This window comes from Passer domesticus, chromosome 4 (assembly GCF_036417665.1).
Source record: "Passer domesticus isolate bPasDom1 chromosome 4, bPasDom1.hap1, whole genome shotgun sequence".
In the NCBI taxonomy this organism is placed as follows: domain Eukaryota; kingdom Metazoa; phylum Chordata; class Aves; order Passeriformes; family Passeridae; genus Passer; species Passer domesticus.
This window is the reverse complement of record NC_087477.1, coordinates 57,169,919-57,188,987: the sequence shown is the minus strand read 5'-3', so window position 1 is coordinate 57,188,987 and position 19,069 is coordinate 57,169,919. Positions and strand designations below refer to the sequence as shown.

The 19,069-nt window shown below is 40.5% G+C and overlaps 1 protein-coding gene across 4 annotated transcripts in view; it reads left to right on the top strand.

Moving 5' to 3' along the window:
* The window catches only part of KIT (KIT proto-oncogene, receptor tyrosine kinase), a 55,615-nt gene extending 41,512 nt beyond the window's left edge, over window positions 1-14,103 (top strand). For all 4 annotated transcript variants that reach the window (XM_064418142.1, XM_064418141.1, XM_064418143.1 and 1 more), the window contains 8 exons: window positions 707-857; window positions 2,716-2,804; window positions 3,157-3,284; window positions 5,988-6,110; window positions 9,684-9,795; window positions 9,889-9,988; window positions 10,625-10,730; window positions 11,848-14,103. In XM_064418142.1, the coding sequence (XP_064274212.1) occupies window positions 707-857; window positions 2,716-2,804; window positions 3,157-3,284; window positions 5,988-6,110; window positions 9,684-9,795; window positions 9,889-9,988; window positions 10,625-10,730; window positions 11,848-11,973 (935 nt within the window). In that variant the 3' untranslated portion in view covers window positions 11,974-14,103. The remainder of the gene's footprint in view (window positions 1-706; window positions 858-2,715; window positions 2,805-3,156; window positions 3,285-5,987; window positions 6,111-9,683; window positions 9,796-9,888; window positions 9,989-10,624; window positions 10,731-11,847) is intronic.
* The last annotated feature ends 4,966 nt before the right edge of the window (window positions 14,104-19,069 follow it).

The following is a 19,069-nucleotide window of genomic DNA, read 5'->3' as shown; positions in this document are numbered from 1 at the left end:
GTGAGGTTAGGAAATGATGGTAGAGAGTAAACTCAGAGATGAAATAACATACATTGTAATTACATATTCAAGGTCCATAGCTGGACTCAAAAGACATATATTTGATCTATAAACATCCATGCTGAAGATGACTTGATTCCCTTTTCTGATTTCATTTTAATATTCTAAGACCTTGTGCAATGTAGTTTTCTGTCACAGCAGGCTGTTCTGTTTGAATGATTTTTCCTATTATACTGCAGAATATAACACTCTACATCATTTCCAAAACATTACTGAAGGAGTGTGAAGCTCTACTGTAAACAGAAGTGAATCAAAAGGATTAATGTTTGAAGCTTGAGTTACTCTTAACGTTGGAACAAATAACTTCCTTCAGGAAGTGAGCAAAATCAAACAGATGTGTCTGGCCAGAAACATTATCACATGAAAAAAGAGAAAAAGACTTATTTGTTTAATTTTTATACAATGCAATGCTGTTGAGGGGCTGAACATTAATTGGGACACAGCTTTAGCTGGACCATAGTTGTTCATCTGTGAAAGGGAAGATGCTGGGTTACTTTTCTGTAACTTTTCAAGTCTAGACAGTGCTAGACAGTGTGATTTTTTTAGTAGTCCAGCCTGTGTGCTTCACTGAATGCTAGCTTTATGTACGATTTTCTGCTTTAAAAACAATGCTCACCAGCTTTTCAAACCTTACATACTTCTGCAGGTCCCACTCTGGTCATTACAGAATATTGCTGTTATGGTGATCTTTTAAATTTTCTGAGACGGAAACGAGATTCATTTATTTGTCCAAAACATGAAGAACATGCAGATGCAGCTGTTTATGAGAACCTTTTGCATCAGTCAGAGCCTGCAGCGTAAGTATGACCTGCTGTAATGTGCTTGTGTTTTTAGAAGATTGGGAAGGAAGAGAAATCAAAGTTTATTAGGGATAAGAGGTGTGGAGAAACATTTAATGCAGCAGGCTTTGAAGATTCTCAGCTGCACAAGAAAACAATTTAATTAAGAGGCTATTTGTTCAGGGGGTGGTTTATTCTAACAGTGTCATTATATACAGAGTGGATTGTATGCAGTCTTTGTTTACGTTCTTTATCAAATTTTCTGCCGTTATTTCATGCACCTCCTTGGCTCCAATTTTTGTACATATTTGTGTTTGTTGTTAGTAAACTTTGGTAGTGTTTATTTTGGAGTTCTAATGGCAATTTCCCCAATGTCAGGCTGTTAATACCCTGAGTTCTCTCAAATTCTTACCTTCAGAAATTACTTTTTAAAAAATCAAACCGGTGTCTTAAAATGTCAGCAGCAGGCTGCCACTGGCAGCTCACTGCAGTTTGTGGTGAAGCAACCTGTGTCATGATTCTGAGATTGCTCTTGTACTTAATTCTCCTGTATATTTTTAACTGCTGTGTTTTATATACCATCCCAGAGTTCTTTCCAAGGGCGTTTCCAAGCAGATTTCCTTCCGTTTGCAAAGTGAGAGACAGCTTACCAAAACCTAGGGGCTATTAAAATACCTGCCCGTGCTAAATTTTAGTCTTTTTATTGCCCCAGTGGGCCCATTACTTTGTGTTGGCAGTCACGACAGGAGCAGGCAGACCCAAGGAGCTGGAAGAGTTCTTTATCCCAGCAAGGCATAGTACTGGTGAAGCTGTTTGTGCCATGGCAATAAATGGGTAGCTGGGGATGCCCCAGAGAGGTTGGGACCACTGGGGTGGTGAACGTAGGGCTGTGATTTGCCATTGGAGGTGTGCCCTCTGTTCAGTGAAGGGATTTTGCTGTTTAAGCATATTGAGTTATTGTAAATTGAGTTTACAAACTGCAAATTGTAAATTGAGTTATTAACAGCATAGTATTTACAAGATTCTTGGGTTAGTATTTACTGCTGCTGAATATGTCAGATGTGTTCCTGGTGGTAGCTAAAGCTATTGGTGATCTCATTGCTCCTTCCCATGTTAGCTCTGTGGCTGCATTTATTGTTCTTAAACTAAACAGATGTTTCAGGCTAAGGAAGTATAAGAATTCTAATGGTAATGAAGTGAAAAATGCCAAAGTACATCCATCATTTCTAAAGGTGCCTAACTGTATATTTAGAAACCCTATAGTATGAAAATCTGTACATTGAAATGTAGCAATAAGAAAATTGCAATAGAAATAGCAATAAGAAAAAGAAATAGCAATAAGAAAAAGAAATAGCAATAAGAAAATTTAAACTTAAAAGGATCTAGCAGATGGCTGTCCCAAGCCTTGGCTGATTTTTTGAAATACATATGAATCCCCTATGGAACTTGGGAATTTCTGAATTTAACATTTTTTACCATTTTTCTTCTGCATTTCAATTGCCAATTGAGCTGCTGAAATAGTGTGGTAGAATTTGGCCTAAGCAGAAAAAGGAAGCACTAAACAGATCCTGTGAAACATCTGGATGTTCATATAAAGAGAATGAAGTGTGTATAAACAGTATTTATGTGAATGGTTTTGTTTGCTCACCTGAGCCAAACTCCAAACTTTGAGGTGTACTATTAACTGTGCCAACAAGCCTCTTTTTCTGTACAGGCATTTCCTCATTTTTTTTTTTACACACCCATGAATTTCCAGTGAACTGATCATCTGTAAGTCAATTATTCAGAAGGTTGATCTGATGTTGGTTTTTTGTTTGGATAGCTTTTGAGATCTTTTCCACTAAACTATATTTCTTTTGTTCTGCTGCCTCTATAGTGATGTTGCCAATGAGTACATGGACATGAAACCAGGAGTGTCATATGCAGTCCCACCAAAGGCTGACAAAAAACGACCTGTGAAGTCTGGTGAGTTCAGTGACAAGGAATTCTCTTTGCTGATGGGAGTGCAGGAAGACAGGCTTCATGGATTTGCTCAGTTTTAGCATATTTGTCTTTTCTGAATGAGGATACTTAAAACTCAGTAATTGATGTGAGAAGGATTGAAAAAACAATATGCTCAATTACAGTGTCCTGTATTTCTTCACACTTAAATGGAGTATAAGGATTATTTTTTACTTTTTGCTGATGGGCTATTTATGTGATTCTAGACTAGTACTTACTAAAATTACTGTTTTGTTTAATGTCAAAACAACTCTACGTGATTTCTCCATGATTACACTTGCTTAACTCAAAAGCTGTTGTTGTTTACGTTGTGTAGGATCCTACACTGATCAGGATGTTACCCTTTCGATGCCAGAAGATGATGATCTTGCTTTAGATGTAGAAGATCTCCTAAGCTTTTCTTACCAGGTGGCAAAGGGCATGAGCTTCCTTGCCTCCAAAAACGTAAGTTAAGAATTTTTCAGACATGGACAGAATCAGTAGATTTTTTTTGTCACTTTCAGTGTTTTAAAGTGATCTATGTGCTTAAATGCTGAATACTTCTATATTCTTTTCTACAAACATTGCAAACTGATAGGCTCCCTCTCATACCGAAGCTTTATGTGGTGTTGGAGTTATGTACTGTGCTTATTGGCCAAAAGTGATGTTTTATATCCCCTAAAACAGAGGTTAGTGTGAAGCAGTGTTACTGTATATCCGCTGCTGAGTGTAGTAGGATCAGTGCAGAGGTATCTATTTGCATGAGTTTTAAACAACGCTGCACTTGCTGCTTCTCTCGTGCAGAGTATTGCCTTAAATGGGGGAGATACCACATTGTGTGCTCTTTTTTTAAGCATGGCTTAATTCACAAGAGATGTCTTGATTTTTAGTTTTCTGGAAAGATGAGATCAGCTGAGAGACCCACAAAAAATCTTCAATGGCTACACTGAACATAATAGGCATTCCTCTGGGTTTCATAGGAGAGGTATTGCATAAAAGAAGGAGAGTTATAACGAAGTCTTAAGCACAGCATAATTAGTATCTCCCTGTGGTTATTCTTGCATTTTATTGCAAAAGTGCCATTTAACATGTAAACATTATAATTAATGTAGCTACTACAGGTGCACCTTAAATAAAGTGCAAAACCAAAGTTAGGCAATTCAAGGAAAGGAAGACAATCCTGGAGTCCTGTGTTACTACTGGGAGATGTATCTTGAATTCTGCTCCGAGGAAAGTGCACATTAAAACTTGCTTTTGCACTTGTTTTTTTTTTCTCCCACTGTTCCTTCTTCCAAACCAAAGCATAAGCTTCCCTTTAGTTTATTTTTCATCTGTCAACACAATCAAAACAGGCCTGACATGTAAACATATCATATTACAGATGATACACAGATTCACCACACTCCTGCATCCTTCACTGTTGAGGACATGCAGTGCTTAGCACATGCATCCTGTATTCTGTTCTCCTAAAGAGTAGCCCCTGGATCCACTATGTGTTATTCCTGGTGACTTTTTCTTTACAGTGCTTCCATTTTTACAGACACAGTGGCATAAAATAGCAAAGGCAGTAAAGACTGTAACATCACCTGACCTTGAGGATGGGAAGTAATGTGTAGTATTGCTTTGGCAGCGCTGCATTAACACCTATATCACAGAATGAAATTGCAGTGCACTGATGTGTTACTGGTCCTCTTCAGTTGTTGTATACTTGCGTTCTTTTGGCTCCAGCAGTTAAATAGTTAATGCTGACTTCTGTGGGCTGGTAGATAAGGTGCCTCAGATTGCCTCACATCCTTGAGGCAGGAGGGTTCATGAAGACCAGCACGAAGAGTGCCCAGCTGCTCTTCCACAACTTGTCAGGGCTGTGCAGGAGTCGGGATAGGAGCTTGTTCTGGGAGGCAGCTGCCTTAAGCACTCGGTGCCTTCATCAGAGCTTCCTCCCTTGGACAAAGTCTCTATTCAATGCAGACTGCACTCATTCTGGAGGAACAAGGCAGAGCCATACTGACTCTTGGCCATTCCTTTGCCTTACTGCTACAGTGCTGTATGACAGCTTTACATATGCAAAGTGCAGAATGTGTACAGAGGTGAACAAGAGTCTACCAAAACAATGGATCTACTAAAAATTGTTCCTTGTGTAACCACACTAAAGGGACAGAGATTAAGTTACTTGTGCAATCTGCAGTTACTTTCTCAGCTTGATTTTCATAACTTTTGATATTTTAGATCATTTTTGGTTAGAAGTTCCAAAAGTTCTGTATTTCAAAGAAAAAAAGAAAAATTGAACTGTCTTCAGGTTTTTTTTTAGACAGCTGTGGCCTGCATGGTAAATACCATCAGTAAAGATGAAGCTTAATACTCTCCTTTCAGATGAAAGAAGAAATCATTTTGTTAGAAAGTCACCTCCGTTCTCTAACAAGCACACATGGGCTCCACAGTTTTATACAAAGAAACACAGCTGCTGGGAAACTCAGGCACCCTTCTGGAGCTGCAGTTACCAGCACATGCCCACTTCTAAAGTAAAACCTGGAATATAAGGTGGTTAGGTCACTGAATGCATGACCATCTGAAAGATACTGGCATGTGAGAATTTCCACTATTTTAAATACTTAAGTCTGCTTTAGCTCTTGTAGGTACTTAATAATTCAGCTTTTCCAGATGAGTATTTCTGTTACAGGATTCGGTTTCTGTGTGTGTATGATTTGAAGTTGTTACCATAATTTCTTCTATTTTCAGATTTTCAGCACTTTTATATCAACGAAAATAACTAATTAATAGAATATTGGGAATATTTTGGAAACAAAACACATTTTTCCCTCTATTTTATCCTGTATTAGGAAACAAGCCAGTGATGATTTTGATAAATCAGAAAAAAGTACATTAAATTTTAGCTGAGAATGTGAAACACTGCAAGATTCAATGACTGTGAATGGTATTTTCTAAACTAAATGCATAGACAACCTTATTTCTGTGGATTGATGTAATTATTGTAAAGATACAAGATTAGAATGTTTGCTCATCTGAGTAAGCTTATTAGCACATGGCTTCATTGTGATTCACGGCTTGCCTTAAAATGCATAATACAGTAAGTTACATAGCTAAGTAAACATGTAACCAAGCCTGTTAGGGACATTATCAACTAGTTTTGTTTGTTTGTCTATTATTTAGTGCATTCATAGGGATCTAGCTGCAAGAAATATTCTTCTAACTCATGGTCGAATTACAAAAATCTGTGACTTTGGCCTGGCAAGAGATATAAGGAATGACTCAAATTACGTGGTCAAAGGAAATGTAAGTATACATGATACTTACTACACTTGTTTTAAGTTAGGCAAGTTCCTGTTGTCTTGATGTGCAAATAAAAGGTTTTTTTAGTTAGATGGAAATCTGGATTTTCCAGTTCTGGTATATACATCTATATATGTCCGTGTTGGCTAGGAGGGGAATTTTCTGACATAGATGTGTGTGCTGACAAAATCCTTGGTTTATACTTGTTTTACTGGAAAATATGTGCTCATAGCTGAATGTGTGCTGTAGTGGAAGAAGTGTTTTTGCTGCACCAATATAATGTCCATGTCCAATGTCCATTTATTATACATGAATGTACTCAAAGGTACTGCTCTGTAAGTAATTGCTAGTTTTGACATGGAAATACTCTAATACCCCAGTCCTAAATTTTGGAATTATTTGGAAGCATTTTTCCTGGGCATTGCACTATTTTTCCATTATTGAAATAGCTTGTTTTAAAAATATCTAAATAATCAGGGTTTTGCAGCTTCTCCTTTTCTGTAAGGGAGCACTCAGATAATGAAAACTGAAGTGTGAATTTACTGATTAGAGCATCAATGGGAGGCAAAAACATCTTGGTTTTCTCTGATTCAATAGATACATCCTACCCTCATATGTGTAACAAACACAGCTTTAGCTTGCAGCTATAGTTCAAACCCTGTAACAGGGCTGGAACAAGACACTATATTTTGATGAGGAAAGTTTAAAACCTCCCATGTAGAAGAGCACCGACCTCACAAGTACCTATTAAACCTCTGGAGGGGTACAAAGGCACTTTGAAGTGGTGCAGATTACCTTGGCAGCACTTGCAGTCCCCTTTAAAGTGCCAGTGTAGTAAAAAGAACCCTACTACAAAAGAAAATCGAGCTTCTCTGTGGTTAAGCTGGGTAAGTGTTTATGGAGTATAGGTATTTTGCATCTCAAACTGATTTATGCTGCCTGGCTTAGTCTGTGTCAGATTAGGTGCAGCCAGCTGCTGCCTTCAGAGTACATATGCTTTCACTTGCACAGTTTTTAAAGGAGAAGATCCCTGTTCAGCATGGCAGCCCTTGTGCCCAGTTCAGTTTAGGGCTCCATGATCTTAATGATGAGGGGCTGGTCATTTCTTAGGGGCTTGACAACACATGAACTAAAGCTTGCCTGTCCTGGCTTTGGCAAACTGATAAAGAGAGAAAATGCGACACCTGAGCATCTCTCACCAAAGGGGTTTGCCACTCAGTTAACTTCAGTCAATCCATGGTACCTCAGGTATGACACAACTCTGCTGCTGTGCTGTTACCCAGCAAGCCTTGATGCCTCAGGTACCTACAGCATCCTTATTTTAGCCTGTGAGACAGACAGGTTTATTGGTTTTCTTCAAAACAATGTCAGTACCAGCCACTGGTTGCCTAGAAGTTCAGGTTAGGGAGCAATAGGACCTAAAATAATTAGGGAATGCCTGCTGTGACAAAATATTGAGTAAGGTTTAGTGTAACCAAGCTACTGTCAGGCTCAGGGTCAGGTCAAGAGCTGCCTGATCATAAAGGGTCATGGGAGTAGGAAATTTAGACCAGCTACTTAGGAGGGAAGTGTGCAATTAAGTTTTATTTGTCTAGGTTATCCTTTAAGTTTCCTGAGTTCATAGAATCACAGAATCATAGAATGGTTAGGGTTGTAAGGACCTTCTAAGATCATCTAGTCCCCTCTGACACGGGCAAGGACATCTTCCACTTGGTCAGGTTGCTTAGAGCGCCATCCAGTCTGACCTTGAACATCTCCAGTGCTGGAACTGTTGCCCAGATGAAGTATCCACAATCTCTCTGGACTACATGTTCCATGTCTCACTGTCCTCATCATTTTTTTTTTCCCTTGTTTCCAATCTAAATCCACGCCCTTTCAGTTTAAAAGCACTTTTCCTTGTTCAGTGATCACAGGCCCCAGTAAAAAGTCTCACTCCATCTTTGTTATAAGTCCTCTTTTAATAAGCCACAGTGAGGTCTCCTCTTCTCCAGACTGAATAACCCTAGCTCTCTCAAACTTTCTTCACATGAGAAGTGTTCAAGCCCTCTGATCATTGGAAGAAAGAGGTCTGGTTTATTCCAAAGCAGGAAGAGTGTTTAGGACAGAGGTCTGACCAGCTCCTACAGTCAGACAAGGAAAGGGCAAACCAGGGAGAGAAAGGTGGAAGCAAATGCAAAGGCTTCCTGTGTCCTTTCTTCTGCCTCAGTTAGCATTCATAAAGGATGTTTCTATTCCCACAGAAACCTACAAAAAATTACAGAATTATAGAATTGTTCAGGTGGTAAAAGACCTTTGAGATCATTCACTCCAACTGGTAACCCAGCATTACCAAGTCCCTTAAACCGTTTGTGTAAGCCCCACATGTAACATGTCTTTTAAATATGACCAGGGATGGTGACTCCATCACTTCCCCACGCAGCCTATTCCATTGCTTGACAGCCCTTTTGGTGAAGAATTTTTCCTAATATCCAGTCCAAACCTCCCCTGGCACAATTCAAGGCCATTTTCTGTGATCCTGTCACTTGCTGTGTAGAAGAGACAGATCCCCACCTTGCTACAGCCGCCTTTTGGGTAGCTGCAGAGAGCACTAATGTGTCCCCCCTCTTTTTCTTCGGGATAAACAACCCCAGGTCCCTCAGCTGCTCCCTGTAGGGCTCTATGTTCCACACTCTTCATTACCTTTGTTGCCCTTTGGAAACACTCCAGTACCTAAATGTCAGTGTTGTAGTGAGGGGCTCAGAACTGGACACAGGATTTGAGGTGCAGCATCACAAGGGCTGAGTACAGAGGGACAGTCACTGGCCACACTATGACTGATACAGGCCAGGATGCCATTGGCCTTCTTGGCCACCTGGGCACTCATTAGCTCATGTTCAGCCACTGTCACCAGCACCCCCAGGTCCTTTTCTGCTTTCCAGCCACTCATGTCCCAGCCTGTAGCAAGGCATAGGGTTTTTGGGACCCAAGGGCAGGTTCCACCTCTTGGCCTTTTTGAACCTCATACAGTTGGTTTGGCTCATCAATCCAGTTTGTCCAGATACCTCTGTAGAGCCTTCCTGCCCTCCAGCACATCAACAATTCTGCCCAAAATATACATATTAATATATATTACTTTAATTTGAATTTAATTTTTTCTGCTGATAGACTGAGGAGTTAATGCAGATGTATTGACTAAAACCTTGAAGCATTTCAACCATGTGAATCTTATTTGGCTGCCCGTGCCAGCCAGTCCAGCAAAGTAGACTTGTTTACGTGCTTAAGGAACCAAGCATCACTTACGTTATTATCCTCTGACTTCCTGATATCCTTTATTAACTAGACAGAAGGAGTCAAAGAGTATTCAGAAAATCAGAGTGCAAGGAACAGTATTAGCTTGGTAGACCCACAGAAAGATGGATCACTAGCAATGCAGCACTTGGACACTCTAAAATGTTAAAAGTTTCTTTTTTGGTTGGGTGCTTCTTGCTTTTAAAAATATTTAATGCACACAAAAAGCACAGAACAAGTAGATTTTACCTTGTCAATTCTTTATTCCCTATGTCCATTGTCTTAATTTATTCCCTCTTCCCTGGAAAGGCTCGTCTTCCCGTGAAGTGGATGGCACCTGAAAGTATTTTCAATTGTGTCTACACCTTTGAGAGTGACGTCTGGTCTTACGGGATATTGCTTTGGGAGCTCTTTTCTTTAGGTAAGCTCCTTCAAGATGTGTACTTCATATCTGCTTCATTTTGGGGTTTACTGTAGATGCAGAAATCATGTTGCTCACCTGCTCTCTCAACAGGAAGCAGCCCCTATCCAGGGATACCTGTGGACTCCAAGTTCTATAAAATGATCAAAGAAGGGTACAGGATGTTCAGCCCTGAGTGTGCACCACCTGAAATGTAAGTGAGCAACCAGCACCTCCAATCATCCAAACATCAGTAAAGATCTGAAGAAAGGGAAGCTTCTGTTCTTGCACTAAGGCTCATTGCACTGCTCCATTGTAATTTCTTGAAGTTCTTCTCATGTTTTAAATAATTCATGTACTCTCTAACTGGCAGAATACACGCCTATGTTGTTACAAGCAATGAAATACGCTCAAGCCTTGTGCCATCTGATCACTTTGTCATGGCACCTGCTCTCTGTCAATAAATTATTGACAGATCACAGAACATAATTAAACATTTTTACTTCAGATAAAGAAGTCAGTGAGATGTATCACCAGACTGTACAGCATCTGCATTTGTGCTGTATTTCCTGACAGCAAGAGGACTGGCTACTGATCTTCTTTATGAGACATGCCTAATTCAGTATTTTGTAAGTGGATTGGCATTTAACAGACTGTCAAAGAACAATGTGTCCAGAGCCTCCCATTAGTGGTGAGTTCTCTGTTGTCACAAACACAGGTGTTAGCAGCACCATTCCTGTTCTTAAGTCATTTAAAGATGTGACACTTTTGTTTCAAATAATAATGCAGGAGAGATAAAAGCTCTTAAGGATTTCTTCATGAGCGGTACTTAATTTTGGTATCTTTACAGGTATGACATAATGAAGAGTTGCTGGGATGCTGATCCCTTACAGAGACCCACATTTAAACAAATTGTACAGATGATAGAGCAGCAGCTTTCAGATAATGCCCCCCGGGTAAGTTATGGACTAAGCAGTTTCAGGCAGGATGTTACACTAGAGCTGTGAGAAGGACAGCCCAGGCACTGCATTTCTAGTACTACTTATGTAGCTTTGCAGCATCAGTCTGGGTAGTAGGAATGATGTTTGGGCTGTTCCATTAGACAGTATCTATCTAGGCCCATACCCAAAATTTATTAGCTGCAGAACATTTTTTGCATTACTGATGTGTCTCACTCACAATAGACCTGTCACAGCAATTTTGATGTTACAAAATGCAGTGGTACTGCATAAATTCATCTTATCCTAAACTACGAAAAATTCTGTTAATCTGGGAAGCATCTCAGAAATAAAGTATAATTAGTTTTTATTAGGAAAGCCATTGGATGAAGGGGAGGAGCCTTTGGCACTCTTCTGTATCTTCTCACTTCCTTCCCCTAATACCATTTACCAAACCTTGGAGGTACGTTGGGACAAATTGTGTGTGCTGCTCTTTCAACCATTCCATAGTGAAAGCTTGTGCTGAGCAGCAACTGGAAAAAACAGTCCAAAGACAAACTGGAGGCACATCCTAAACTTGGATTTTCTCTCTCCATAACTTTGTGTGTTACTAGGGTTTACAAAAGTATGTTTAAACCTGATTTAAAAATAAAGCTTCCTTTTACCTTCTGGATGCCTCGTTTGGGCAGAGAGTACATGGCTTCCTGACAATTTGAGAAAAGAGGAAACTGAAAGCTGCTGGTGTTCGATTGCATCCTGTAGTGTATTTTTGGCAGGTGCAGGCATTACTAAAACAAAAGCAAGAATCTGTAGGAATTATTAGTGAGATTTCTGGGGGAGCTTAGTAATAACCTGAGCTAATTTTTTTTTTTTTTTGAGCTCAGCTGAAATTTGGCATGCAGTTGGTAGCTACAGTGTTTTTAGTAACTGAGATTGAGCTTCATAATTCTTTAAAATAGCAGTTAAGGCCAAGACCTTTTGACACTGTTTTGATTTGCAAAGAAACTCCTGAGCTGGAACCCTTCCACTGCAGTGTATAGTACACAGTGGGAAAAGGCTAAGAAAGGAATGCTTTTCAAGAATCTGTGAAGGGAGCAGTCTGCAGAGTATTAACACCAGTCTTTGGCTTCTGCAGGTTTATGCCAACTTCTCAACCCCACCTTCCAGTCAAGGAAATGCTCCAGATCACTCGGTGAGGATTAACTCCGTGGGCAGCAGCGCTTCCTCGACTCAGCCTCTCCTGGTACGCGAAGATGTTTGAGTGGCATGTGAAAAAGAGGAGATCAGACGTGTTAGCTGTTTGTATTGTGCAGGGGCTGAGAGAGGGACAACTTCAGTAATTTCTCTTTCTTTTACTCATTACTACCACTGTGTAGCTGAAACGTTGTTGTAATACTGTCCTTTACCATGCACTGTTATACATAAACTTAATCTGCTGAGCACGGTTACAGGCATCATTGCAGTGTTAATTGAAGCTGTATATATTTTGCTATATTGTGTGTATTTGCAGTAGAGAGCCAGATGTGAAAGAAAAAAAAACATCCGACAGAAGAAATCCTAAGCCAGGGTGTGGAATTAGATGACTGTGGATGAAACCAAATCTGCAGTGATTCGTCTCTGGATCTGTGCCTGGAATGCATACAGTCATTTTCTAGTTAATCTTGTTTTTCTGAATTTATTAAATAAACAACTGTTAAGTTAATGGTTTTGTAAACCCCTTTCCACATCCAGCCAAGCTTGAAAGGCTTTCCCAGGCAGGTATTCTAGTTTGGAGGCCAGTGAGAGTGCTGTATTTACCTGGGAAAAAGAGGTGAAGGAACCAAGACCCTTCCAAAGCTGATCAGCACAGCTAGAAACCCTCCTGGGAGCTCTGGGATTTAAACCAGAGGGGAAGGGAGGAAGAGCATGGATTTTTATTTTTATTTCCCACCTGTGCTGTCACCCCTGCAGACCAGTTGCACTGTTTCCATGGATATTTTCACTACTTCCCACTGGTGCATCCCGGCAGCTTCATCTGCCAGGGTGAAGCTGCCCATTGCTGGGTCTCACTCCACCGTGGAGCCTGAGCTGCTTCTGCGGCCCTCTGCCTGGGGTGCCCAAAGACTTCGACATTTGTTTTGCTAATAGTTGCATCTAAAAGTGTTCACCAAAGATAGGTGGGCCCTGCCAAATTGGTCAAAAAAGAGGAGGAAGGCTGCTTCCAGTAAACTGTGTGTCTGGAGAGGAGGCCGTTTAACGAGTCATCTTATCTAAGGGAGACCAGAGAAAAATAATGGTCCCCTGGGGGCCCTTTCTTTATCTTGTTCTACCCAGGTGAATCTTTCCCACAGGCAGTCTTGGATAGTGTTAACTCCTCCACCCCAAGTTGTTTCTCTGGTAGTCTAGAGATGATAATGAAGAATAGTCTTAACTGAGAAGTGCCAAATTTACAAATGGCATAAAAGAAAGAATCCTTTCATTCTTCTTTGAAAGAAATGAAGCTTGGGGGTCAGCATCTGTTGAGCCCAGGGCTGTGTTTAAAAGTGTTTTCTAACCCCTTTTCTTCCCACCAGGAACACTGCTGGTTCTCTTTTTCCTTTGTTTCTGACCCGTAAAAATAAGTAAAGGCGATGAGAGAAGTATTTCTCAGAGGCAGAGTACTACTTGAGTACCTATTTATTTACAATGCACTTAAGCACTCTGTTACTTACTTTACCAGGATTTTGGTTGAGTTTACATGCAATTCAGATGTGTAACTAACTGCCCAAATACAAGGTAATTGTAAATACACACGCTGGTGGTATATTTTGGGTTACATTGAATGCCGCGCTCCTTCTCTGACTGTGCATTTGGTTTATTGTTACAGGAATCCGTCCTTCAGAGTTAAATAAAAAAATTAGCCATTTGCACTGAACTTACTTAGGCTGTTGCACCTTTCCAAAGTTAGCCATTTGTTTGGATGCACTCTTATGCATACTAGTTGTTGAGCATTTTCAGTTTAATGCTATAAAAGCTCTTTAGTAACGTGTTGGCTTTTGGAGCAACTGTAGACAAACTAGTTGTTATAGATGTCTCGGTACTTTACAGACACTTAGCTGAAAGAGGTTTGGGTTTTTTCGTTAATGAAATTTATATTTTTATAATTTGGGGGGGGTTTGAAACTTATTTTGCAATGGCTTGGTGTTTTGAATGGGTTTATGCATTGTTTTTGTAAATATGGAAATGTAGCAATAATGTCCTTTTGACTATTCTCAGTCCTTGAGTCTCAAAAATATTTTTTTATATATATATATATGCAAAAACTATATGTATAAATATGTAAGTGTTTGAAAGTTTATGAAACACTTATGGATATGTTGCTCAGTTGTAGAATTGCAGTTAAGAAATGTTCAAATAAATCTGTAAATACATATTCAAGTGTTAACTATGTGTATTATGTTAAAACTGAATATTTTCATGTAAGTCTTAATAAATTCCTGGGTTGAAGCAAAACCTCAGTGTCTGGCCAAACACAGGCCAAGTTGGGCATTCTGAAACACTTTTGCAAATACACGCAAAAAAAATTTTATTTGCTATGTAAGTTCTTTACCTGTGAATATGTGGGACAAATACTTGAAAATTCCAATGCAGCTTTGTTTTGGAAGAAAATTGCAGTTAGAAGATTGATCTTGTAGACTGTTGGTGCACTCTGTATGTCATGAATAGTATTTAAAATTAAGATCTCTCAGTATTGCTAAGGAAATGGTTGCAGAGGCAGTTGGAGCCACTCAAAGGCTGCAGTGATGCTAAGTATTCCCCCTTGCTTAAAAAAATGTACCTGCTCTTGTCCCCTCTTTGAGGCTGGCACGAGAACTCTTGCTGGGCTGGCTGAGTGCAGCACTGCTGGGAGGCAGCAGGAGTTACCTCCAGGGTCATAAAGGGAAAGCTGCCCTTGAGCAGGTACTCTGTGTCTTAGTGGGAGACTCTCTGATGTAGTTACTCCAGGTTTGAAATCTATGTCTCCCCTGCTCACACTTTTTCCTGTGCTGCCTAAGGTTTGGCCTGGTTGGTATGTGATTTAATAGTAGTTACAGAGCCTATAAGTCTCTAGAATTACCCTACTAAAACCCTTCCTAACTTATATGAGAGATAGGCCTCAACCATTTTGGTCCTTAAACATTCCTGTTCTGTCAGCAGACCACCTTGAAAAGCTCCCTTTCTTCAGCTTCCTTTGTATAACAGCTTCCTTTTTTTTTTTCTTTTTTCTTCCACACAGGTCTTCACTTTGCTTGTTAAAACTAATTAAGGAAATTATAACCTAGTTTTGTCAGGAGCCATGAAGTACAAGCTTTGTGACAATTGGCATTGTCATTGTTTTTAATAATGCTTCATAAAATACCAAGATGGTGTCTGATTGGAACCATTTTTTCCTATCTTGTCCACCCCCATATTCAAGCAGAGTAGAGTTCATACTGAGGGATTCATGCAGCCAAATAATTTGTGAATTCTCATTTAGCATAGCCAAAGGATCTATTTTATGTATTTATTTGGTTAGTACATAATTAATTTTATTTTCCTGAAATGTTTCCCATTCTGAAACACCCTAGGATATTACATCTCTGTTTTCTGAAAAAAAATCTTGCTCCTATTTTCTTACTACAAAGCTTGCAGTGATTACCACTTCCATTGCTGCTCATGGTCCAACAGCCCGTTTCCTTCTGAATTGTTTTATTGCCAGTTCTAAGCAATAGGTTTTGTGGAAAAGCACATACTGACATTTAATATGTCTATTATCTGCCCTTCAAAGCATTGTTGTACCCAGCTATAAAGAGCAACCAGCACCATGTTGTCAGCATGGACCATCAGGGACATGGACTATCATGGACCAAGTGTCTGAAGGGAGAGTGCAGAACACTGGTTCAGGCTCTCCGCAGTGGTGCCCAGTTACAGGAAGGACCAGAGGCACTGGGCACAAATGGAAATGTGTAAGTGTCCCTCAACATCAGGAAACACCTTTTTTTTACTGTAAAGGTGCATAAGCACTGGCATGGATTGTCCCAGAGATTATGAGGTTTCTGTGCTGGGAGATAATCAAAAACCATGTGGACACGGTCCCAGGCAAGGGGCTCTAGGTGTCCCTCCTTAAGCAGGGGAGTTGGGCCAGATGACCTGCCTTACAACCTCAACCCTTCTGTGATTTTGCAGTCAGCCAAGGGCACTTTGGAGAATCTCAGCTGTAACATGCACTTGGTCAGAAGTAAAAAAGAAAATCCCCCCCTTGCACTGAACATTAGAGAGTGACTTGTCCTCTGTTCCCTTTACTAGCTAGAAAAGAAAATACTTGCAGGCTTTGCGGGAGAGAAGAGGAAAGATCATGGAAACACTAGGGTGTGCATGGAGTTAGTGATCAGTATCATACGTATCACCAACACATATTTTTGTTTCTGGTTCTTCTTTACATCTCTACATAGGTCTTTGAGAAGGCAAATGGAGACATGTTCCTGGGCTAAGTCACCAGGGAATAACCATTCACACCCTGGACTAAAATGTTCACACTGATCACTGGAGAAGCTGGACAACAGCATCCTTAATTCTAGGTGTTGTAGGCTGAAACCCAGAAAGTGAAATGTTTCCCTCTTTCTGTATATGGATTAGGGAGCTTCCTACTTGTCCTGTAGGGAGGTCTGAGTCTCAGTAGGGGAGAAGGAACAGTTGCACAGACTTTTTAGCTTCTGGTTTAGAACCTAAGTTGTAGCAAAAATGTGATAATATATTCTGCAGTTCAGTTGTGGCTTACAGAAACTTCTGTAACTATGAGTAATGGTTAAACATGACCTTCAATTGCCATGTTTCCTGTGCACTAATTTCTTAGAAGATTATGCTGTAACTAGTAATTTTCTGTCCAGAAATTGCTCTGAAGCTATGTTTCCTGAAAGATTGTCCATATTTCTTAAATTGATTATCATTCACTCTTCTTGGTGAGAATCATTATCTGTCAGTTGCCAGCCAGGCAGCAGAGATTATTTACTAGCAGCAGTAGCTCCAGCCACTTGATTTTTCTGTCTGTACCCTAGAAATCATTTTAGCTAGGTTGTGACAGGCAGCAGAAACCAGTATAGCCCAAAGGGCCCGCTGGGCTTTGTGCGTGCGCTGCCCCAGGCGCTGTCAGCAGCATCAGATAAGGGCTTTGCATGGCACATTTAGTGCTATCCAGCCATCAGGTCCCCACACGGGAAGGCACATCGTGTAGCTTCCCTCACAGACCACTAAACATCAGCACAAGTTACCCCCAGGACTTTCTCCAGCTGTAGAAAGTGCCACATTTGTACATTTTGCGATGCAGGCGTGCCAGTGGCTGGCTGCTCTCCTGCGAATTATACCGCACATATTTTTAACGGGTTCAAGTACCATTACTGGGCAGGGGGCCTTGCTCTTAACGTGTGGTTGTGGGTGGAGCTGGAGTGGCCATCAGAACCCTTCTCTATGGCCTAAAGGGTGCCCACTTAGAGAGAGAGCTCCTTTCCTCCCCTCTGGGGGGGTTTCCTGGCAACAGAGCCTTTCTGTGCATGTGCTGCATGTGCTGTTACTGCCAAGGCGTGTGTCCTTCTGGTACTTTTCCATTTGATAATCAAATAGCAGATTCATAACCCACAGTTCGAGAAATGAAACTAAACAATGTTGAAGCATTAATATTTTAAAATTAAATCAGTTCCTCACAGCAGTGTAATAAAAAAGGGCAATTACAACCTCACAGATGCTGGTTTTGGCATTTTCTCTTTTGAATTAAAATAGCAAAGCCGATTCAAACTTATTTATGAGATTAAAGCATATTTGTATTTTCCCCTTCAGCCATTCAAAAGCTGTTTACATTTTTCTTCTTTTGCTAGGATTAAACACTAGCTAGTTACTTCCAGAAATTAGCACTATTTGAAATTTCCTATATTCTTGTGTAACATATTTTGGGTTTTAAGTCACTGGTTGATAGGATGTCTCTGAGCAAAGGACCCAGGGAAGGTCTTGGACTAGAAACAACAGATCAAAAGTAGCAAATGCTGCACCAAAAGCAGTAAGCAGTTGCACAGCCCCTGCTGTCTGGGGACAGTCTGGAATTGCTGCATTGCTAAGAGAAGCAGAAGCCCATCAAGCCTCTTGCTCTGGTACAAGCACATGGGTAAGGCTGGCTGCAGCAGAAGAAATGTTGGCCTTATTCCTTCAGAAGTCAGGCATGTAAAGCTTTCCTCTCTAATCCTGGTGTCTGCAAAGCTTCTCTTTTGAAGGAAGAGGGAGAAATTACTTGTGTAATACATTTTAGCTATTCAATCTGAGAACACTGATGCTAAAAAGGGTAGGTGGTAAGGAATTAAGTGAATTTTACAAATTGTACAGTACCTTCTCTTTTAATAATGAAAATAAATGTTTGTAGAGGATGTTTGTCAGCATCCTTTGTACTATATTGATGAAATAAATTAAGTAGGATAAAATCTGATAGCCTCACTACAAGCAGTTATCTAAATTTGAAGTTTGTTTGGTTTTGTTTTTGTTTTTTTTTTTTCTTTTAGAGCTTCTAGCATTATGGGGCATGGAGAAAATAGAAAAATATGGGCAGTACCCCTCCCTCCCCAGGAAATTAATAGAATACAAGGACTATAATTACCTTTTAGAAGTTTATTGTTAAACTACTGGAGACTTCAGAGGCCTGGGGCAATACCAGGGAATTCCTGAGCCTGGTGGTGGGGAGTTGCCATTCAGAAGTAGAGCGCTGGGTTACAGGGAGGCAGCTCCCTCAGGAGCCAGAGGACATGGCTGCCAGTGCCTTGCTGCATCCCATCCAGCCATTGATTGTCAGCTCCTGAGAGATTTCCTAGCATTTCTCAGACCCCTTTGAATGGCAGCAGTTGTTTTGAGTTTCACATGTAAGGTTGCAGGAAAAAGAACCAAGCTGATTTGATTTTGGTCACTTGAGTGGAAGAAAAAAACAAAACCTTTTTTTTTCATCAAAAAACCCATTCTTTCAAGATTTCTCCATTGACTGCAAGTAGTGTTGCACTGCCTGCACTCTGCTGTGTGGCTCCTTCTGGGAGGCATCAAGAGCAGTGGGATTCCACCACAGGGCTGAGCATCCCCACCAGTGCTCACCAGACAGCTTCTCTGTGGAGCCACATATGGCAGGCACTTCCAGGGTCAAGAAGAACATCTGCACTGTATCTCATTGGCCCTTGCAAAGATGCCACCAGCACTTGATAGGGAGCAGGAATATCTCTAGCACTGAGAGGAGTTAACCCAGAGGATTTGCTTCCCAGGTAGTCTCTGTTACTCTGCCAATTAATCCCAGCAGGAAGCTTCTTTACAACCTCCGCCCCAAAGAGCTGGAATTAAAAAAAAAAATAAAATTAGGATCT